This window comes from Struthio camelus, chromosome 5, assembly GCF_040807025.1.
Source record: "Struthio camelus isolate bStrCam1 chromosome 5, bStrCam1.hap1, whole genome shotgun sequence".
Classification (NCBI taxonomy): domain Eukaryota; kingdom Metazoa; phylum Chordata; class Aves; order Struthioniformes; family Struthionidae; genus Struthio; species Struthio camelus.
In genome coordinates this window covers 48643276-48668312 of record NC_090946.1, presented here as the reverse complement: position 1 = coordinate 48668312, position 25037 = coordinate 48643276, and the positions used below count along the sequence as shown (strand labels likewise).

The following is a 25037-nucleotide window of genomic DNA, read 5'->3' as shown; positions in this document are numbered from 1 at the left end:
GACAAGAATACTGTAACAAATAATATTCTGAATGTCATGCTGAGAAATACATCATACCAGGCTGGCTGTAGGATTGATTTTCTTCGTTTCAACTTTCTTCTCTGCAGTTAACTTGCTTACTGATTGCTGAGCCACTTTAATTCTGAAACAAAATATACAGAGATGACTTCATTAGATTCAAAGAAACTGAAATTCTTCTACCTCTGATTAGTACACACCTCTACCTGCAAGAACCACTTCCACTGCCTTCTTTAGGCACATTAGCTCAAGAAACTGCTAATTACTACTCAAAGGCACTTAATAATGTATTAAAAGCAGGCCAGAATACTTTTATGACCAAGGTGAAAATCAAAAGCAAAAGGACAGTCTGTCTTGCTCACTGAAAATCTCAGGAGGCAAATGGTTTCTCCCATATTGTTCTCTATGCAATATATAATTTATAGAATTTATCTGAAATGAAGTCAAAACAGCCGCAGTGTGAAAGTAAGAGGACACTCCTCTTAAAAAATCAAAATCTAGCTGGCTAGATCTCTTCTATATGCAGAATAGACTATTTTAGTATATCTTATGTTGATTTGATTACACCATACTATCTTTCATTATGTCTAATTAGTATTTTTCTGGACATCATATTGACCATTTGCTAGGTTACATATTCCAGTTCCTCTGAAAATCTTGAAATGTCAGGTTTTCTTTAATGCTTTCTCCATTGCTTTAGATGGAATTGATTGACCAACCAAGTGATGTGGGGATTGGAGGAAAGGTGAATTAGAAGACGTTCTTGTCTAGGGACTTTTGAAACAGCCTTGCAGGCAGCTAAAGGCCAATCTACTAAAAGTACTATTGAGATAAAGGGAAAGAAGAAAATTGATCTGATTCTCTATTCTTGCCTTTTACTCGTAGGGTCTTGCAGGCAGAATCCTTGTTTCATTTGGGACTTAACATTGAGAACCCAATCAGAAGTTCAATCAGAAGGAAAAGGAGAACAGAGTTTAGCAGATAAGGACTTTGCTCTCTTCTCCTATATACAGAAGAGAGAGCAGGGGAAATTATGTCCCAAACAGTGATAAAAAGGAAGGAAAATTCTTGACACTCCTAAGATGGGATCTGTCCAGCTATCAGTACCTTTAAATGTTGATGCTAAGGACACCCAGTTTATACTTCCATATTTGAAATGCAGAGGGAAAGAAGTTGTAAGTGAGTTTTTATTAGCAAACAAGCAAAGAAAACTCAGTAATCCAGTCTTCACTGATGCACACCAAATCAGTCTTTTCCTACAAACAACGCATTTCTTGGCACTCTGCAACTGACAAATTCTACTTTCTTCTCTAATTTAATTTTTTCCCCTAGTAGAAATAATTGTGCTGTGGCTAGTCAAAAAGTATTTAAAATACCATGTCCAGTTCAAACCACTTTTGACACACTCAATTTTTGAGGAATTTTGGAAGAAAAGCAAAAAGGAATGTGGATTATAGCTGCAGTTACTGATGTGCACTTCCTTCCTCACTGTAATGCTAGCAGCAAACTAGATTCTGGACAACTTTTTAAAAATATAAAACATACTCATAAATTCATTATTGTGCTTATCAGTGTTCAGCAGTGGAACCTAACGGTCCTTGTCCAAGCTACGCATTTTGGAAACTTCCATTGGGTAGTTACTGGTGTTTGTGATTTCTCACTTTTCAGTGCTTAAGAACAGAAGAAACAGTAACATCACTTTTAAGAAATCTTATTTCCACCACTGTTTAGCTACTACATTGATTCAAGCTAAAAGTAAACCCTCAAATACACACATATGAAATTATTCTTCTGTACAGTTTTTAAAATATCTGTAGTCTATTTAATACTCAATTAGTTTTCGCTGTATCTACAAATTTTCTTCCCTATTTTGATCACATTTTCTTTTCAGTCACATTCTCCTTGGCCCTAGGACTATTCTCCAAATAGTTTTTAAACATTCAGAGTCCACATTTTCATCTGAAGGGAGTATTCTAGGGATTATAAACTTTTACACTTAAAAAGAACAGTATGCACTTCACTGACTGAGGCCTAGCTTTGATCTGTGTATTTTATTCCATAGTTGCACAATTTCCAGGAAACCTATTAGAATTTTTAAATAAAATGTATAGTTTAGAATACAAAATAACAACATGATTTGAATCAAGTGATATTTGGCTCATAAAAATGACAGACTAATTATATGTTGCACTTTGGTCTCCTAGGGGAAAAAAAAAATCACTTTGCTAACATGTGATTGATAAGATTAGCAGGCATTCTCAGAAACAGGAGTACATAATTGAAGATGAACATAATTCTTCAGGATTTTTTTTAAAGTCAGCTGGCTCTAGTTTTAAGAAAGTGGTTAGCTCAGCAATTACTTCAGTCAAGTACTCTCACTGTAGTGGCACCCTATAAACAAAAATAGCTCCTTGCCAAACATGGAGAAGATCCTAGAACCGGCTATTTGGTTTTGAAGCATCATTCTTGAAACAAGAAAAATGAAATAATACAAAACTATCCAAATTCCAAATCATAAAACATGTTAGTTAAGGACAGCAAAAGTTTAATCTTCATATTCCTGTCCATTATTTCACTTTCATGAAAAAAAAAATCCTCTAGAAATGAAAATGTAATTTCAATTGTCCATGAAAAGTTATGATAGCCTTCCATCAAAACTTACACACACAATATTCTTTACCCTCATCTAGAGTAGAATATGCGCCCATTTGATAGCGTCTGTTCCTGAAACAGACAAGTAAAATCAATGTCACACACTTTATGACTAAAAGAACAATTAACTAGTGACTAGACAAACTTAGTTAACTCAGCTAAGGTATGTCTCTTTTCTGTTGTCTTTTTTTTTTTTTTTTTTTTTACAACTTTTCCTTAGTACAAATAGAAGTGATGCTGCCATTTTTACAAATCAAATACTATCATAACTTTGCCTGAAAAGCTCTTCAGTAAAATACTGAAAATTAGAAGTAAGGTCTAGAGATGAATATAGTACAAAAAGAGCAAAACTACAAAAAAAGCACATTTGAAACGACAGAACTCAACTCCTTATTATCTTCTGTTGTTCTTTTAGACACATACATTGTGTTACTAACCAACCTGCAGATATAATACATAACATACTATTATTTTTAATTAACTTCAAATAAACTATTAAATGTGTTATAAAATTCTTTAAGGTGTTAAATGTAGCTTATGAGAATTTATATAGACTTAAATTGTTGAACTTCTTCCTACAAAAGTACAAACTTCCTTGGCTATTGTTAACTGTTCAACAATTACTTGTTCAAATCTATTTATAGCAAAACAAAAGCTAAGTGACAGAATGTCAAAATGTAAATTAAACGTACGTGTCATTCTTTTAAATTTCCCTTCTTCCTTGAGAGTAACTCAACAGAGAGCAATGGTCAATATTAGATACTAATGAAGGTGGCCAATTTTAACATTGTATGCTTTATAGAAATCAGGTGAAAAGGAAAAGAATTTGTGAGAATACGGGAAATGCAATGAAGCCTTGTGTTCCAACAAAATAGCTAAGAAGAATTCAAAAACATTACTAAAATATTTACCTTAGTAACTAACTAGTGTATAAACAGGTGTTGAGTTTTGTAAAGTAAGGGCTTAAAATGCTTACTCCATCTTGCTTGAGCTCATTTGTTAGACGAATATTAAATGAGACACCAACTATAAGTTGGGAGAGGATGCAGAGTCTTACCTAATAAAAGGGCTTCTTAGGGAGGCAAAGAAATCATTAAGATTTCAACAATCAGCTGGTAAGATAACAGGGACTGATTAGTTCTTAGATTTAGAGAAATTCATTTAATATTCATGTGTGTTACAGCAGTATCCTCTTCAAGACTCTGATCCTGGAATGAACAGTAGCAGAATCCAGCCCTGAGACAATTTGCAACTTGCAGGCACAGGCTGAACAATACGAACCAAGCATCCTACCAACCACACTATACCCACTTCTCCTAAGTTTTTGTTGTGGGAACTAATGTATATGGGAGTAGTTCACAAGAACTGGTCCTTTACAGTGGCATGACCATGAGGGGGAGTTTGGAGACATGCAGAGGAACTGACTCAAGGAAAAGATGTTTTTTATTTCTTTCTTATATCAGTGTACAATAGCATAGATGGACACACCAGCCTAGCCATCTTTTAGAGAATTCAGGAAAGAGAAACTGGGACTGAAGCTAACAGATGTGAAATCACGGAGGAAAAAAGGGGAATAGAACAGTCAACAGAAATAGATGTAAAAGAGAAAGGCAAGAAGGGATAGAAATGACCAACAAAACATGGGAAAGAGCAGTAGAGAGGATAAAAAAGACCAATAAGGACAGTAGAACAGCTGAATCACGACATGGAAAGAAAAGGAGCGAAGGTGCTGATTTAGAAAACAATGACGTGAGGCTTTCTCCCCTCTTTCTCCAGCATTTAAAAACACTAACAAAAGTCTGAGTATTCTTTTTTCAATATATCTTAATTATAACAAGACGATGAATTCTTCTTAGACTGATAGGATATGTCAATAACAAAGATGATAATTTTATCTTCCATAAATAGCTTGGAGACTGTGTAACTCAAGGGACAGAACAGTCTAAGCATGAATAATGACAACATTGAAAAAAAAAATCTTTTTTCACAGAGAAAACAGCAACGGCTAGACTTTACAGAAAACAGGTGAAGATTTACTTCTGTCAGGGTCATCACAGTGGAGGCCTCTGTCAAGCTTTTTAAAAGGCACGGTTTAAAATCTTTTCAGTAGAGGAGTCAATGAAATCATAGATATTTCTATCACGCTGTGTTTTGGGCAGCATTAAACAGGGAAGAACACAGCTTATGTCTACTTTCCATTCCAAGACATTAAGAATTAATATTTTTTGGTGCTTCAGTGTGTTTATGAGTTTAAAAAAGCGAAGTTAAGGAATGCAGGTTGGTTAAGTCATGAAATCTGACCAGCTGCAGCATGAATGTGTTCAAAAGAAACACTACTCTCATTCAGCAGTGAGCAAAAGAGGTCAATATACCCTAACGAATATAGGAGATGTGGTGCCAACCATAGCACCAACCATCACTGCACATTAACACACAATATAGAAAACAAAATTGAATTAAGTGATCAAAACAATGAATTTTTAAACAGGAGAATCATGACTTCAGTATGATACATGGATCTCTACTATTACCAATGCGATTTTCATTTGCTTTTGCCCGTCTCTGAGTGGCAGGTGTTGACTTCCTCTATAAATCAGATACAAGTCAGGTCTCTAACATCACATGATGCTAATGAAAATAGTCAATTATTTTTATTTTATAACAGAGGAAGCAGAAACTAAACCTATATATAAGCTTGCACTTTTAAAGAAGTTTCCTTAACAAGCTCATGAAATTTCCTCCTTACGGGAAAAGATATCGTTAAACCAGGAACTAAACTGATAAACTTATGGTCATTTTCACTTATGCTTCCCTTTCAAGTCAGACAGAATGAAGTGTGAACTGGCTCAGTCTCTGCTCTAAAGCCCTCAGTCAGGATAAACAGAATCCCCTCTAGACAACTCAATTGCTACTCATGGATGTTCTGGCTCTACTGATGTGCAGAGACATGCGCATAGAGACAAAATTATCTAGTTTTCTCTCAACTCTTGATATTTTTGAGATATTCTTTTTGATTCTATAGCTCCTTCAATACAGCTGGTGAGTTATGTGGATATGAAATAGCTTAGGATGGCCTTTCCGTGGCACTTGAGCTTTCCATGGCTCGCATAAAGCTCAGACTTCCTCCCACAAAACTGGGAATAGTTGTGCAGTCCAAATCTTCGCATGTGGGTGGAAATGATCAAGTCCACATCAACCGTTCAACCTAGAGCCAAGCTACATACCCATCTTGGACCCATAACACAGTAGAACATTGTCTCCCTTTGAGAGACTAAAAAATGTCCCTGTAGCTCAAATTCCTTTGACGCTGATGCAGAACAACCACCAATAGAAAGCAAAAAGCTCAACCAGAAGAAAAAATGAAAAATAGACTTCAACCCACCCGAGGTTGGCCAGTAGCAAGTATCTAGGAAGTATTTAAGGACAGTCAAAGCACTCAGTGATAATCCCCAGAATGCTTTCCCAGCCAGAAACTCTCTGCATATTTAACAGCACTTCATGGATTTTTCTTACATGAATTTGTACTATCACCTTTTTGAAGCAATGTAGACTTTTGGCATCAATGACATCTTGCAGCAAAGTATTCAACAGATTAAGTACACCTACTCTAAAGAAGCACCAGTCAGCGGCTAGTTTCATTTGATGCTCTTCAATTGTTGTATTAGATGTGTATTAGATGTACATTAGATAGGCAATGACTATTTCTGATTCACTATTCATGCTTGCATAGATCTCTGTGCTTTATCACTATGCATTCATGCTTGTACAGACCCTTTTCAGTAGGCTCTTCTCCAAGTTGAAGAATTCCATTTTATTTAAACTGTTCCTTAAGCAGAAGCTGTTCTGTATTTTATCACTCTTTTTATCTCTTCTAGATCTACTATGTCCTTCCAAAGAGGAAGAGAACAGAACTACATATGGACACACTGTAGTTTCATATGATTCAGTGATGTTTTCTACTTTGTTCTCTAGTCCTTTCTTAGTAACACCCCAAAAGACACTTTTTTCTTCCAAAAGCAAAAGAGTGTTCACACAGCACCTTGACAGATCTATTGTATGCTCTGTGGAAACTAGCACTACTGTTTTGCCATGCAGTCCTGTAATTTGTAATTGTCTCCTCAGTTTGCCCCATAGCTAGAACTTTATTTCAAAAACATGTAAAGATTCTGCTTTTCTTTCTCTGCCTGCATTGCTAAACAATCTGGTAAAACTCTTCACTAATTCATGTATCAGCTACTTCAACGCTACCCTTTTGGTATAGACAAAGGCTACAGTGGCCACTCAAAAGCTACTCAAAATGCAACTGCAGAAATGCAGAACTCATGCCTTCAATCATATCATCACCTTCTTTTCTCCTTCTCTTCCCTCACTCTATCACAGTTAACTTATAATCAGTCCAAGAGCTTTTAAATAGCAATGAACTGTTAGCCTCCAGCCCGGTAATGATGCCAGCTTTTAGGACTTATTTATCAAATGTTCTCGGAAATATGCTGCCTTTTCCCCAAGCTGCAACTCTGTATGCAAGGAACTCCCGGCACAAATCTGTGGTCACCTAATGGTCATATTTCAAATTTTTCCTTAAAACTTCACTTACGGTATGACGTTAATTTGCCGGTTGTTAGACCAGTAGTTTATTATCACATCAAATAAACAATATTTGTCACATTCTTCTTTTCGGTTTGTATCATACATGTGTATTGTACAATAACTGGATGACATTCTTTTTGGGAGTGTTTGACTAATGCTCAGTACAGTGTGTTCTACCACAATGTAAATAGATCAAAATGGCTGCAGATCTGGACTCTCACCCTATTTTTCGTTCATTGTCTTAGATAACATATACATGACATACAACAGACGCAGATTTACAGGCCAGATGGAAGAAAAACTGGCAAAAGAGAAGAAAAGCTGAGAAAGGATATGGCTGCCCTCAAACTGAGAGGAGACTGCTCAGCATTCTTCCCTTTGAAAGCAAAAAAAAGAGAGGTGGTGCCACAGATTTCCATACTGCTCAGCGATACTTAGTTTAACTACCGCTTCAAAGTAAGAAGGCCTGACTCCAAAACTATTGTGAAATATTCATGGCATGAATGATAGCATACTACAATGGTAATATAATGCATTAATCAAATGTCTATCTAAACAGCATCAACAAAAATTATGAATGAATTACTTGTACTGTTTAAAGGCTCCAGGCAAGATTTTAACCATCTGTGGGATACTTTAGGAGGTCACACTGAAACCACAGTGTAACCGCATACAAGCCACACACATTATCAAAACCAATACTTTTAATTACTTTCCCATCGAAAGCACATTAATATACGCATCGTATGCAGACCTGTAAGTATAACCATTAGTACCAACCTCATTTTTGGTCACACATGCATGCAGTTTAATGCCCGCATTTTAAAACAGATTCTAGCTGCTGTGGTAAAGCTTAATTGCTTGGTTTTCTCTTTTTCTCCTCTGATTTCTGTTTCTTAGCGATAAAATTTTTATCTATGTTCAATCTGAAAGAGATGGCTTAATCCAGTACAATGACTATTGTAGCAATCTTATCTTTGCAGTGTAAGCAGTGGGAGAAATTAACAGAAATGTTTCATTTCATATGTAACTATTTCATAACTAAAGGGTAAGCCCCTCAGCACGTAATGATAATCCTTGTGACACATACAATCGCAGTTTGTAATAAAAATACTGATTGCAAGCTATGGTATTTTTCCTATATATATACTTTTTCCTTATATTCAGGCTTTGCTAGGATAATCTTTAAAATTACACTTAACAGATTTTGAATATATATTTTAATAGACATACAGATAACTATTCATATATATTTAATACATATACATTTTTATTAATATACCCTTAAATTGATTCTGAAATCATAGGCATAGCCACTCAAAAAAGGTAACAGTCCCCTAAAAAGGAAATGGGACTGGAATTATATGCAGTATACCATGGGATATATGCCTTGCTACCAGAAAAATCTATCTTTGTTTTAGTCTTCAGTTCACTTAGCATCTCAAAATTTTATGAACAGAAGAAAGTAAAAAAACCAGTTGATGCACCTGGACACACAGATGTACAAATTAAAAAGGTACCAATAACAAAAATATATCTTTAGGCAGAACAAAACCTCACATGTCTCCAACATGTGGTGAGTATTGCGGTGCATTTACATGAAACTATTTGGGAGTGATGAAGAGGTGATCTTCAAAGTAAATGTTATGGTAGTGTGGTTACATTCTGATATGGAAGGAAATACTAGGAAAACTATCTGAAGGAAAACTATCATCATATTTCTATCAGGAATATGATTTCGGAAATTTTCTTCATTTTATCTCTACAGTCATTTATTGTATCTATCTAGGTTTGTTATCTGTCTGCAACTCTGTCTTGCATTCCTAAACGATGTGCAGATTTTGTCCAGGAAAGAGACAACGATTCAACTATATTTTGCAGGCAGCTAATTTATTTTCACGGTAGGTTAAGCATAGGGCAGCCCAATTAAAGTGTTTCTTTTACTTTAAGAAAAGCTCTCATAGAAATCTAATTAGATTTCTACAGTTTTGTTACATTTAAAAGCCAAGTAGTTTTTAGACAAAACAAGCTCTTGCAGCTGAGGCTGTCATTTAGTTAAAGGTGGTACTAGCCTCTTTCTTCCTGAAATGCAGAGATTTTTAACTTGTCTGTTATACAATCCAAAGCAGTTAGTTTTTAGAGCTAGTTAGTTTTTAGATCTCTTAGATCTTTAGAATCTTAGAACTTTTTGGGCTAGTCTTGCCACTACTAATTTTAAGCTAACATTTTAAATGATAGATTTGGCTTGGCACCTCAGTGGTAATTCTGCGTATTATAATTACATATCGAAATTTCTGAGCCATATTTGATGAGAGACAAAATATAATCCAGTATTAACATTTTCATGTAAATCTAAACAATGAAATCCCTATTTAGGTATGTACATGACTAGCCTAATTCAGAGATATCTTATGCTACGTTCCTGCAGCTCCTCCGGAGCTTTGAAGGGTAGGCCGATTTGTAGGCCAAGTTTGAAAATGTTGGCCCACGCCGCCAATTCTTCCTCTTTAAAATTCCCTTCAAAACAAAACAAATGGCTGATGATAAACATAACTTTTCTTAATTGCAATCTCTAAAAATGCAAAACAAATAGCGCATCCAATTAATTAGCTCTACGCAGCTATGGAAGACAGCTGTCCATTCCTGTCATACTAAGGTTTTTAGCTACCAATGAGCACAATGACTCTTAGCTTGCTTTCAAACCTTCCTGGACAGCAGTCAGTCAACTAATAGTCTCACACTTTGTAAAACAGAACCGTTAAAGGGTCATGACTTTGTAAGACATTTTCAGATGATGAAAATAGTTTTTCCATCATTTTAATTTAGTTGTTTCATGAGGTTCTTCTTTTCAGCAGCACGTTTCAGACATGTTAGGATGATGAAAACAGTTCTTCTGTCATTTTAATTTAGTTATGACACAAGGCTCCTCATTTCAGCAGCTCACTGTCTTGATGAATCACTCAGATTTTGAATGTAAAGGACAATGAATTGTCCTTTCAAGATTAATGAAACTGTGAAAATAATTTGAAGTGAACTCTGAAAAGCAGTCTAGATAATCCTGAAAATGTTAGCACTCTGAAGAAACATAGTAACTGGTGTTCTGCATTCTACTGGTATTGCTTTACATTCATGAGCAAGATTAAGTATATTTAAAGGAACTGCTCAAATATTGGCACTGTATTTTTATATTCCAGTTATAGATTTATTAAACCATGAGAAAATCTCACCTCATCCTTCTGTAGAGCAAAGCACAGAAAACGGCAGTTTACTTACAAAAAGATTTATTGAATGTTGTATCAAGAAACTTTGAGAAGTTTTGTTAAGAGTCTCAATGCAGCGTTAAAACTTTTACACGGCAGTTAAAATGACTTCCTTTGAAGGGATCATTGTATGTCATCAGCAAGAAAGTAATTGCATAAATTAAAAAAGAATAGATGTATGGTCTAGATTTTCTCTTGAATATTAATTTGTAGTCCTCATAACTGCTTATGGAATGGAAATGGTAAATTATGAATCAGCAAAAAATATATGCCTGATCTGATCTTTGCGCGTGATTATATCAATACCATCAATGACTATTTATTTTACAGTTTTTAATTCATAATATGTTGGACAAGGCAGAAGGAAAATGAAAGATTCTCTGTAAATGTTCACAGCTGTCAGCTTCTAAAATCAACTTAATCATAAAATACATGATGCAAAAAGCTGTGGCTTATAAGTGTTTAAAACCTATAATATCTTTAAAACAATGTTCATAGAGTTGACAATTTCAAAATTTATACTTTCGATATCTTGTCCTTTAAAAGTGTGCTTTTACACCAATCTAAAATTCCTATTGATTTAGAGCAAAAAGGAGATACCTGGATTTATATTTCACACTGAAAGTGACTAATCCTTTTTTTTTCTAAAGCATGACTGCATTACCACCCATTTTGTCTTTTCAAATGGAGTGAGATACGATAAGCATGCTGTGCTTGTAATGGAATTGTTTTCTATTTGTAAAAGATTTTTAGCTTCTTTAAAAAATCAAGCAAATAATTGCAGGTTTTATATTTTATTTTTTTACTCAAACTAATAAAATCAGGGGACTGCGGCGAGATCTAGCGGCATGTAGTTTGATGTCCTCAGCAGGATACCAAAAGTCAGAAGTAGTGCTGTAAATTCAGTGTGGGGCTTCGACACTGTGCTAAGTGTGGCCTGAATCTCTGGGGCTTCCCTTTGATGCAAGTGCAGTATATTAACTGGAAAAGCATTCACTTTTATTTGTCTGTACTGTCTGCGACAGCAATATCGCCTCATTTAGGCTAGTTCAACATGAAAATGCACAGAGAAGCAATCTGTTACAAATTAGCACAGCTCTCCTTTCATTTTACTAGCTAGTAATTGGAAGGGGTTACAAAAGTGTAATTTATCAGATTATATGTGTTTATCTTTTTGTGGGGACAGCATGCCTTTGGTGAATTTTCCTACGCACCCTGAGGGAATAATCTTTCCTTGATGTCCATTAGATCTGAAAGAAAACAATGACTCCTGTGAAATATAGGAGTATAATTTGTTGGGTTTGAGAAGGAACAGTTTCCCAGACATCTAAAATGGTATTAATGACTTTATTAGAACCTTACCTTTCCTTGGAAATGCTTTTGCTCTCTCGTTTCCAAATGGTCTTGAAGTCACTGCAGAACTCATACCACACCATGAAAACATAGTTTGGAGTGATCTCCTTCTCACCAGGCTTTGGCTTTATCCCAAAGTATCCCACTGTTTCTTCAAAGCTACAGGGGGGGAAAAAAAACTGTCAACACATAAGCCCACTGGGGAAACAGTTCCCCCGCGGGCTGGTTCCTTACTCAGTAGTCAAGACTGGTAATTACCATAACTTCCCCTTAGCCTTGAAAATCATAGCAGCAATTCACGCTGAGTGTAACTAACCTTCCAACACCTCGCTCATTCCCAGGCGGGTAACTGTTGGTTATGGATGCATAAGATATCATAGGCATACGTCACATAGGCAAATTACAGGCATTTAATTTTAATGAAAAAAACTTAATTTCTTGCATTTCAAGAAACGCTGTACTATATATGTTTCTTTAATTTTATTCGGCAGCACTCTGTAAAGATCTTATTTTGCCACTTATCTTTACTGAAGGGCTACAGAAGAGTCATACGTTAAGTTAGGAAAAAAACACCAGGCTTGGTTAAAGACACCTCTGAAGTAGTTAGAAAGAATTCTGTGTGACAGATTAAAAACCACAGAGAGTGCCTATAGCCAGTTTGTGAAGTTTTTACTGAAAATAAATCATCTCCTCCTAGGTGTGTCAATAAGCAGATAATAGCAACTAATCTTACGAAAATACATTGCCAATTCATAAAGCTTTGATTCTACACTCCAGCTACAGAATGGTTTTACAGCTAAATATTTTCAAAATAGTCTTTTATTACGGAAGATACTTTTGATGACATTTTACCTGATTGTGCACTTTTAACCTTTATGATACTGCTTTGTAGAGATAAACTGGAATGATTCACATGACCATAGGTATGTGAAAACTGATCTAAAAAATAAAAAGTTCACTTTCATAAAGGTTGAATCACTGCAAAGTAGATGAACTGACTCCATAAGATTTGGTGACACTTATTAAAAATAATACCATAACTTAAAAGGAAAGTTAACAGCGTATTCCACAATAATTCTTTTTTCTTGAAATATCCAGTCTATCTAGGCAAAATAAAGCTACATTCTTCTTTACTGCTGCCAATAGGTCCTAAATCAAAACACAGGAAGCATAAATCTTGAAAATAAAATAAGGGGTGTTTTAAAGAACTGTAAGTAGTTTCCAAATTATGCAACAGATGTTGCCTGAGCAACAGATTCAGCTTGAGCAAGTGTTTCGTTCTTAACTGGTATATGCATTTGCATAGTCCACACTGTATGTTTTCATATGGAAACGCCTAAGTTACGGTGAAGGATTTTTGCCTTAAACTGAGATTCAAAGTTTTTGTTAGGCTTAAAGAATACAAAGTAGCCATTCAACAATACGGGATTTATCCTGGCAAAATAAAAGCATACATACTCCAGCTGCTTTACAAAGTAAAGTAAGTCAGAATTTAGCTGGACTAGCCAGTATGCTCCAATTTTTTTGTGATACTTTAAAGTTGGATAAAGCTTCTAGGACATCCTGGAGAATATCACATACCGTTGAAACTTAAGATCATTTTAGGCAACCTATTAATACAATAAAGTTATTGAAATCTTCATATGTGATAACCTTTTACATTTCTTTCATATTGTTTGTATGGAACTTCTTTAATTAAAAAAAATCAAGAAAACTGTTCCAGATGCTATGAGGTAGTTATTGTTGGAAGCATGTAACTGTATTTCAGGTTAATCGGTGATTCATGGTAAAGGAATCACAGAGAGGTAACTACCGCATACATTAATGGGAATAATCTCAAAATGAATGTCAGAGTTGAAGGGTTTTAACTCTGTCCTGTAGTGACACCACAAGGAGAAAAATAAATAAATAAAAAGCTAACGCAGCTTTAAATATTAGTGTAATGCACTCTGGGATTTCAAACACTTAAAATATTAGAATGTCTAAAAATACTGAAATGCCATTATACAGTTAAAACAATCCATCACTACTGGGCGGAGTTAAGGTGACTGTCATTCCCATTACATTCACTTGGGCCAAATATCCCTCAGCTGTTCATACTCTTGACTAGGACAGCTCAGCCAGGAATATCAGGATGAGATATTCTCTCTTCTTAGGTTTGCTTCAAAAGTAGTAGCCCTGATAAAGTCATGCACTCTTCTTCCTCAGCCTTTCTCTGTCCTAAATCTCAGGAAGCATAGCTGACATAGTTGTCTCAGCATGACTTTCAAAAGTAACAGATCTTTTTACAGTAATTTAAAATATTGAACATTTAGTGAGCAACTGAAAAACCTGAAGTCTGCATCAGGTAACTAATTCCTTAAGTCAGCTGCAAATTATGGTCAGTGTACCTGCATACCCTGGTGAGTCTACTCTGCTTCAGAAAGACTGCAAAGCAGATAGATAGAACGTGAAAGTGAATGTGCCACAGAAAGTAGATTTGTAGGTAGGTAGGTAGAAAGCCAGCCAGCCAGCTGAAGTTAAGAGGGAAAGCCCCAAATGACCCGCTAGTCAGTAGATCAGCCAATTCAGGCACCAGCCGCAGCAGATGCAAACAGTCCACCTGAAACTTGGTCTGCATTTAGGCGGTTCTTATCCCTCTTTTTTTGACCACTTAAGAAGGCATAGGTGTCTCAGTTAGGTGTACTGACTCTGGGCAAAATCTCACAAGTGAGATAAAAATCCGAATTACCACAGATATGCTTTTAGTGACAGTGAAGAAAAAATACTGATAAGCATTTAAAAAAGAATTTAATCTATGACCATATACGCTATGATGCATTAATCATAATTCCACATTTATTGCATGGCATCACAACAGAGTTGAGATAAACAGAAAACTACTTTTTCTAATGTTCAGATGACAAAACAATGTTATCTATTTTTTTTTATGGGTGCTCTTCAAAAAATGCAAGAAAAGTTCTACTTTGCTGCAAACTTTCTAAAAAAACCTTATAAATATGCTGAATTTTATATAAATAGAGCAAAAAATTCTGAAGAGCATGAAAACTCATAAATGAAAGACACTTTTAAAGAAAATACTCTGGTTTTTATTTTTCACACACACAAACAAAACTTTTATCATAGCTTTATAATACAGTAACTAAAAGTTGTGACAACCAAAATTACCTCAACCAAATTATAGCAGCTCCATAGCTAATATGAGTAAGGTTAAAGGTAGATGCTTTAACTTCACAAGAATATAACTTAGTGAACAGTATTTATTAGAAATAGTAACTTATGTCATTTATAATCTGTCTAGAAACCATCAGTTAACCATTAGTTATTTCCTCCCTTAGCGTGCCTCCTTTGGCCTAAGTAAGGCATAGATCCTTAGACAGTTAAAGATTAGTTTCACTAACTGGTTTGTTAGTGTACATTCAATAGCCTAAATGGTGAAAAGGTGCAGTGATAGTAGAATATATTTTTACTACGCTAAGTAGTTAATCAGTTATTACAATATTCTTTAAGACTAGTATTCAATTCAATGTTGAAGGTAATTAAACCTCAAATACAGTACGTCGGCTAAAAACTCCATTAAACTTTTTCCTGGAAGACTACATAAGAAATTTTCAGGAAGCATGATATTTCTTCTTTGAAGTACAGATGCTTTTTCCTGTTTAATGTGATTCCTAACATCAATAACATCTTTGACCAAAATAAACTGTTAGAAAACACTAGCAAAAAACTTACCATTTTTGTGCGTTTTCCAAACTGCTCTCTTCTTTTTTATGTTCTTCTTTAGCTGCCAATGAAAAACATTCCGAAGATACGAATTACTGCCTTAATGTTTTAGAGATCTCGCAGATTACACATTTCTTGCATTCAAAATTTGTTCTGTACTAAATATAATCAAGTGATAAACATTTCATTATTTTCAATTATTGTTTAATTCTTGTGCATAGTACCTAAATGAATGTTTCTAATTCATTCATTAGAAGTGAATGAATGAAGTCATTCAATGCAGTGTATCAGATTTGAAAAGTTAAAACCATTACTACAGTGTAGAGTAGTGGACATTAATCAGAATAAAAAGCAAACAATCAAACTTGGATTTCCAGATTAAAAACACAACACTAACTTGTGTATGTTTGTTTATTGTTGCAGACCAAAACTCACAAATTTAAACCTGTTTTTGCAATGCAAATAATTGGAAGTTGCTGAACAGGTATCAAACATAGTTAACACCAACTGTTCCATATAGCTATCACATTTTGTTCAGGAAGTTGGAAAGTGAAAACACATGTACCAAGTTTTAAATGTATGGTATGTACATGATTTTTTGAAAAAGCAGCCAAGTGTTTGAAATATGGTTAGTGAATCTGAGCACCTCTGTTATTGAATACTCACATTAACTATTTAAAAGGATTTGATTTTCAAAAGATGGGTATTCTGCACTTCGGAAAGCGTTCCCTGAGCTGGGAAAGCACTGTAGCTTTCAAAAACATTAGTTACTTCTCAAAACGTTGACCAATTCTTCTTAATTCCATCTAGTCACCTTAGTTGCAGCAGAATACCACATACGTAAAAAAATACTAAAGTGGAAAAGTTATTCCTATTCCACAATGGAACAATTTTGTAAGTGCAAATATTAATATAGACAGAATCCAGATTCTGTGATGATCCAGAGATAAAGAGCTGTATCTTTATGCTGCTCAGTCTACAGGAGTACATACCCTGGTTGAAATACAGTTATAGTTATAAACTTGAGTTCACAGACAAGGCCACTGAGAAATCGGTACCTACACAGAGATTTGTATTAAAGTAGTTAAAATCACTTAAAAACTGGCTTACTTCAGAACACTGCTAACAAAACATAAATTACTTTCAACTCATACTTTTACTTATATTGGGCAAACGCACTGGAGGCACTTACTCAGATTATTTCAGTATGGAAAAGCAAGGAACAATGTTGTGAGCCCTGGGCAAGGAAAACACTGAATTCTACACCACCGAATTCTCAGCATCAAATCTTAGTGGCAAGACAGCTACAACTGAAGTAGGGCAGCTTTGATTTATTGTTTTTGTTTCAGGCTCCTGAGAAATTCAGCTGGCTAAAGTCAATCTGCTATACTTAATTCACACTATGGTAACGATTTCCACAGCTCTTACATTTGTATACATTTGTATAAATGATATACATTTGTATATCATTAGAAGCTGAACTAGATATAAAATTTTACAGTTTATGATTACATTAATAATTGCTTTCTAGTTTTTAAGGAGACAAAAAAACGTTAAGTACACCAAATTTCCCAACACAGCTACATTCACAGCTACAACAGAAATAGTAGTCTGTGATATAACTGCACCTACAGAAGAACATAGTAACTAACATGGACAACACAGTTACAGCTTTATAGTTAGGTGATAAGACCCGACTTACTGTTTTTTAATCTTGTAAGAACAGAATAAGGGAAGGCAGAGGAAAAGAATTTTAATCTGTTCTAGAAAGTGGAAACAATGTATGACTGTTAGGAAGGAACATGCAAAGTTTACATTAAGAGAACTCCGTGTGTGTTTGTGTGTGTGTGTGTGTGTGTGTGTGTCTGAACATAAGGGAAAAGAAGTAAGAAAATAACTACTATATAACAGCCAGGATTTTCCATATTTTTAAACATCTCTACCCAAGCACTATTTAAAAGCGTTTCCATGAAATTAAAATGTTGAGACTTGTTAAGAGAACAAAAGAACTCCATGCAACAAATTCTAGGTAAATAGGAGTTACAAACACTACACAACAAGTATAACAAGAAACCAGAGCAATTTGCTAATTTTCTTTATAATTTCTAAGTAATCTTCCACTGAGCATTTATAATACTTCACTTATCTGTAACATCCTGCTCTTCCTTCCTCCCTCCACCCCCTGCAACATTTATCACTATCAATACTATCAGTAAAGGTTTCCCTGAAACAGCTTTTACTCCATAGTATTTTTTACTGTAACGTATTTATACTGCTTCTTTAAATGTTCTGTGATGTTAAAGACTTATTTTCTAGAAATGGTTGGAAAGAGTGGCACTTTCTCAGTTTTCAACTAAAACTGTCACTTAGAATATAAAAGAGAGAAAGATTATATTTTCCTCAACAGATTCCTCAAAGAAGCCTCACAGTCAAGATATAAAACTATTGAGGGCAATTAAAATGAATTGCATAAATCAACCTCTTTCTTTTTATTTCTCTGGCAACACCTCATTTGCTCTCCTAAGATTTCTTTTCGTTAAAGTGGGATCATTTGATTCTTTCCTCCTTAAACCACACGCTTGATTGCAGTTTCCTCAGTTTACTTAAGAATGTAATAACAGCCATGTACAAGGATCCATCTAGCCCAATATCTTGCCTGTGACAGAGGCTAAAGCATCAACTGCTCAGGAAGAATAAACGAACAGGGCAGGCATACTATCCTTTCTCTCAGTGTTCTCTCTGTCTCCATGGTTTTGCAGTTCAGAGGCTTCCTGCACTGGACACCAGATGTCATTTCTATGTAATTCTCAATAGATTCTCTTCCATGAACTTGTCCAATCTCTGCTTAAATTTTTATAAACCTTTTAGCTTTCATAAATTGCCCTGGGAAGCGTTCTAGGGCTTAACTACATGTAACATGAAGAACAATCTCATTTTGTTTGTTTTGAAATAACCTCCTGATACTTGCATTCACTATTTTTTTTATTGACTGCAGTGAATAATGAAATACAGTGACTATTGACATTAGCTTTTTGATTTGTTGCAGGAGTAGCATGGTTTTGAAGTGAATTCCCTCACCACCTCCACTTATTGATCATTGGCTTAGTTTGCTTTGCAAAGAAGTTTTGGTGCTTGCAAACTAAGAGGAAACTAAACAGGAAGCTCCACACCAAGTCCTCTCCAATCCTTAATAGGACAGCTTTGAACCACACATGAGGTGGAGACATTCACTTCAGAAGATGAGACTAACGTTAAGTCTAACCTGAAGTAAAATCTCTAAACCACATACACTAAATATAGCAGCGTCAGCCTCTGCCGCTTCAACCTCCTGATCCACTCCTACTGCACCAAATTATTCTATAACGTAGGCATAGATGGTCTACATTACATGCATATGTATTATGTAGAGGTTCTTCAAAATAACTTCCCATATGCTGCATTTCGTAAGGAGACATCCTTCTATCTCTGAGCCATTAGGCTTGACTACTGTTGAAAATGACAGGGAATGATCAAATGCAAAATTTACTGTCTGGTTTCACGTCCAAATGCAGTTTCTTAATATGCTCTACTGTTCGGATTTGATTAAGGCCATATCCTGAAAAGAGTCTCAGATCCAGTAGTATGACAGGCAGGCAATCTCAACCAATATATCTTCTTTGAATATAGGAATGAAAGCCAGGCTCAGTCAAGAATTTCTGTGCCTTAATAGAGACAAAAGTTTTGAAAGGAAAGCTGGTATCTACAAAATATGAAGTTCCAATCTGCTGTAAGAATTGTCTTTTATAATATGAACAGTTATAGATAGATAGACTCTGAAGGCCAGTCACTGGGAAATATTACACATCCTGGTGCCCGAATCTAGCACCATCTAGCACTATCAAAGATAAAAGAGTAAATGGAGTATTATGTTATGAATTTACTTTACGAATTTGAGATAGCTCTGGTGCTATCCTTTTACTAAAACGTGGAGGTAAGCATTTGAAGAGCCATGATCCTGAAACAGTTCTAAGAGTGAAAAAGTACTAGAGTGAAATGGTAAAAATCCTTATTACTTTACAAAGCATATTTTACTGGCAAAGGATGAAACAATGCAAACCACTATTCTGAGAAAATATCAGAAAATACATATATTTGTAATGGGTCTTACGTATGCATAGCAGCTCCCAGTTACAACAGAATCAAGACTTCTTCATACAGCAGGCTACTATGAAATGGTTTTCCAAAGAATGAAGGAAAGAAAAGGTACAAGGTAAATCTTGGTACAGACTGAACGTTGGAGAACAGAGGCAAGCAGAACGATGAGATAACTTGCTCTAAGAGGACACAGAAAGAAAAATGGGGACATGCAACTACTCAAAAAGCTTACATTACATCTACCTCACAAATCAAAAAATTTAAAACTAATGTCATTTCTCTCTGACATTAAACCTATGAATGCATTTAAGAAGGATGGTTCACACAAGTCTAATGATCTGGTTGTGTCCATTACAGCTTCCATGTTTTTCAGATTCTCATTATTTTCAATACTGAAAGATCTGATATTAAAACTTTGCTTTATAAACATTCTGGAAGAATGAGCATCTTCACATTCATGAGAACTAACTGTCAGGGTGGAGAAATTAGAACTATTAGTTTCACATTTCAAGGTTGAGTCCAAGTGGTTCAAAAAAAGCATGCTTCATGAACACTTAGGGACTGGAAAATTACAGGTTTTTCTGAGGGGGGAAAAACCCAAAACCAAGGTATTTGAATTTTTGCCCCAAGGAAGGAGATAGGTCTTTTCTGACTGACACGTTCCAATCAACCGCTGTTAAGACAGAATCTCAGATAAGACATTGACAAAAAGCAAAAAATATGCAAAAATGAAAACAACAAAAAAACCCTACTGAAATTCCTCTCTAAACTTTAGAGTCTGGACAGAGGCTTTTAAAATAATGAGAAGAGGCTATTATGACAGTTCGTAGGCTCACAAGGACACACCTTCCCTACTAGTCACGACTAAAACCTCTTAAGCAGACATGCCAAAACAGTGTCAGAAGAAGCAGCCTACCTATGATCTGGGAAGCTAGAATGGTACTAGCCCCTTAATCAAGAGTTGAGGAAGAAACGTATATCCCCACAGAAGTTCAGTTTGGTCATCTTTTTTGTCCTTTCCAAGTGCCAAATGTCATAATCTATGACATTACAGGATAAGGAGAATATATAACAATGGCCCTTACTCTTCTTGGTCCTTTTTAAAGTATGAAAACCTATCAGCATTTGATAACTGAGATCCACATTTTCTAAAATCCAAACTGCAATCCAAATATTCCATTGCTGATATGCCTGAGTACCAGGTATATCTTCTGAAGTCAGAAGACCTTACGGTAAAAGTACAATGTGAAATGTGAATTTTAAAGGAATGCAAATCAAATGAACAGAATGTTTTAAATAAATTAACAAATGTTATATGCAAATAAACAAGTATTCATGAAAATATCACATATGAATGCAAGAGGGTGTAACATCAAAGAATGGAAAGAAAGTTATCACCTCTATTTTCTTTTCTTGATTATCAAACTGGAAAATACTGTATTTTGAAAACATGACTTGACAAAAATAAGTAAGATATTAAGTATGAAAATTGAGTTTTTGAATTGTTAAAGACATGGAAATTCAGTTTTGAATGTGGTATCATATGCTGTGGGCATAATGGGAAGTTTTACAGTTCAAACAGATCGAATACAATTTCAGGTCTGTTCACTTTACTTCTAGAAAATATATCATATAATAAAGCAAATATCAATCAAAGGCACAAAAGTTCTCAGAGATGAGGTACTCACAGTAAAAAGGAATTTTATAATTTCAGACATTTATACTCCAAAGCTTGAAAAGGCTTTCCAAATAACTTTAAGGGTTTTTAGTGTCAGAAATTTTGGGGCAGATGCTGAAAAACACAGTGTGTCCTGTTCTAGGAAGAAAAATACTCAACAAAACTCTGTGTATCTAGAGCTGTATCTGTATATCTGTGACTAAATTTTCTGCTATTTTCACATTATTATATTATTTTTGAGTTAGGTCTACAAAAAAGAAATCTTATTACGTAAGAATTAACTTCATATATAAACGTAGCAAATGAGAGAATACATAGCGTGATACAGTTTTATTTCTGATTGTTCTGAATTTCAAATTTGAAAACTCCCTACTCAATACAATTACAGATTATTTAACAGGGCTACAGGCCACCACTCTTACGTAGAAGTTTTTTGTCTGATAACAATGTTATATTTCAAAAATAATAAAAAAGATACATGTTCTATGTACAGACTCCTACCAACTGTTTTTTTCTAATATGCATTATTTGATTAACTTACTTTAGCTAGTCACTAACTTTTTATTTGTAGCCTTTACGCACTCATGAAATTTAACAGACAACCTGGAAATCGCATGTAAATATTTCATTGTATGTTAACACAGTTTTCTGTTCTATCATATCAGAACGGAAAAACCCCCAAACACACACTCCTGTCCCCATCCCCCAATAGATCTTTCTTCAATAACATGAGTTAAACAAGTAGTTCCAGGAGCAATGGAACCAATGAAACTTAGTCTACTACAGATCTGTATTACGGAGTGAGTTCCCAGGTGGATTCATTAATGTTTACTAAGAGTTGAGTTCATGATACAGCCTTTCTGTCCTTGGAAGGCTAATAAGGTCACACTTCTCTATTTAGTCACGTATTTTTATTGTGATTTTAGGAGCTTAATATCTTAGGACCTCTAACTCCACCACATTTAGTCTAAATTGGCTAGTGCATTAGAAAACTACTGGCAGAGGAACAAACAACAGGCAGTATGATCCCATAAGCTTGTTTCCTTTACCCTCTCTAATTTAGAAAATGTCACATTTTTAACATAGGATTTGGCTATGCAATTTTTTTTAGATGCTTTAAATACTAGTATAGACATCTTAAATCCTTTCAAAACAATCATCAGAACACTTGCCTCCATGAGGTCTTAATCACGCTTCCCTAAACCAATCCTTATAAGTTTATTTTCCTTTGCAGTGGTACAAAAATTGTTTCTAAGCTAAGAAACCCACATCCAATGATGAAAATATACAAATGTTTCCATCATACAAAGGGTCTCTGTGCAGTCTTGAGAAGTTAGCTTCAACCAAGTTTTCCCATAAGTAATCACAACTATTACTATTCCTACTACTTATTATTACTTGCACCTTAGGCACTGGGTTAATTAATATTAAGGCAATATTAGGCAAGGTTAATTAATATTAAGCATGCAGAAAATGTTAAGCATTTAAAATGTTTAGTATTTTTTAGGTTACTGAAGCATAACAAAGCACAAACCTTTGCGTACACACACGCTTTGTGTACACACTACATCAGAACACTCTCAAGCAATACATTCAAGAAAGTGTTTATTATCATAGGTAATAAAAAACCTAGGAAATTATGTTTTCTTTTAAAAGTGATAATGTTGTCTATAAATTTGCGAGAAAAAGTGCTGAAGGTCTGTTTACCAGAACATTAGAACTAACCATAAAAAGAGAACTTTTATATATATTTTCTCAACACCCTCAACATACACCTATGTAGTATGATGCTTTTACTGCATTCTGTAAAGTGGATTTTAAAATTATTTTTGCAGTTACCTTGTTATAAAAAAAAAAGTCATTGTTTCATTAAAATTAGAACTAACATTAGTCTTATATTCCAGTATTCTGCAGTTATTAATTATAATGCAGGAATCAGCATTATATGTTTCAAATTATTCCAATTAAATTTATTATAAACTGCATTATATTAAGATGCAATTTAGCCAGCATTAATCTCCCACCCTCCCATACTTGTGGTTCCAGAGAACTTAAAGCACTAACTTAAAGCTTGCTAGTGCTTAAACACTATAGAAATATATTACAGTTCTAATTCCTTTTTAATAAACTCCTATAATGTTGTAGTCTAATTCCAAATGTGTTTTTGCAGATTAATCTCTCAGAGATGACTAAATGTATCTAAACAGTTTACAGAACTGGAAAATTGTTTTAATCCTTTCAAAGAGAACAAGGTTAAATCCAATCTGTTCTGTGTTTGGGAGAACTAACTGTTCAAATTTACTATAACTACAATCTTCTGTTGCAAGCAGAAGTAAAAACGTTGAGGTTCAGCATTTTTTAAAATCAGGGTCAATACATCTGAATACATGACGAATGATTGTTATTACCAATGGGAAGCAGGTCTTCTCAAAAACACGAGATAGATGGAAATGCCAAAACAATATGTTAAATGGATAGTGAGCCAACAGCTACTCTGGTGGGTAAAGAATAGGCAATTACACCAATAGAATGAAACTAATTTCAGAAAAGCTTGTGAAACTGGTGGCCTGAGAAGTTTTAGGAGAGAAAAGCCACAGCATTGCCTCCTCCTGTGGCATGATAACAATGATTTATGAAGCAAAAGTCACTTCTGCTGATTGAGCTCAGGAAAGATTGGTTTCACATGATCGGCTAAAGTACAGCAATGCGTGGTGTGCAGTGGCCCCACATGTTTGAACACACTAGGACATGCTCTTCTAGGTGATCCAAAGGAGGGGGGTGGGGGGTTAAAAGCCGCTGCTTTGTTTTCCGTGCATTTTCCCCTCATTAGGACACACTTTTTCCTCAAAGCAAGCCACTTCTGGTGGTCGGGAGCAAAGTCTCATTGTAAACGCACAGCAGGATAGTGGCAAGGCCGAGATTAATTCTCCATAGATTTATATAGACCTTTCTCGCTGTTGATTGCTTGTACTGTTTCAAAGGTGCGTATGTTGCCTTTTTTTATTGCTGGTTACTGACTTCATTCCAGCATATGGTGGTTGGCGCCATGACACAAAGTGAACATTTTATACCAGAATTAAAGTGGATATTTGACAGTTTCTGTCAGAAAGTTCAGAGCAAAGAATTTGTGAGACAAGATTTATTGCATATTTTATATGGGACACATCTGTTTCTTTGCTATGTTTTTGTTTAAATAAAAGAAGCAATGAAGGTTCTTTAAGAAGCAAAGACTGTCAATAAAAAAGCATGAATAGAAAAACTACATTATTGAGAAAGAGTTTAATCATTCTGACCTTCTAAAAACGCGCTGCTTGGAAGTATGACAGTCACCTTCCCCCTTTTTGTTCTGCTACACAGACACGGGGGTGGGGGGGGGGATCTCAAGCCCAAACTGATCACCAAATACACGGCTGCCCACGTTTAAAGGTAAATCAAATCAAAACGAAACAAAAGGCAAAACTAACTGCTGATATTAGATATGTATATTTAAAAGTAAGTTCAGTGAAATATTATAGCAGATTTTGTCTACTATTCATTTTTATAATTGCTGTAACTGCACTTTAGTGAAGTGTGACAAATGAACGCTCCTTGTTGGGAAAATTTCTTAGACAACTACAGATCAGGTATACAGC

The 25037-nt window shown here is 35.0% G+C and overlaps 1 protein-coding gene across 5 annotated transcripts in view; it reads right to left on the bottom strand.

Moving 5' to 3' along the window:
- FMN1 (formin 1) overlaps nucleotides 1-25037 on the bottom strand; it is a 195357-nt gene that overhangs the window by 7678 nt on the left and 162642 nt on the right. For all 5 annotated transcript variants that reach the window (XM_009689950.2, XM_009689952.2, XM_009689953.2 and 2 more), the window contains 3 exons: nucleotides 15603-15654; nucleotides 11880-12029; nucleotides 58-142 (listed from right to left, as the gene is read on the bottom strand). In XM_009689950.2, the coding sequence (XP_009688245.1) occupies nucleotides 58-142; nucleotides 11880-12029; nucleotides 15603-15654 (287 nt within the window). The remainder of the gene's footprint in view (nucleotides 1-57; nucleotides 143-11879; nucleotides 12030-15602; nucleotides 15655-25037) is intronic.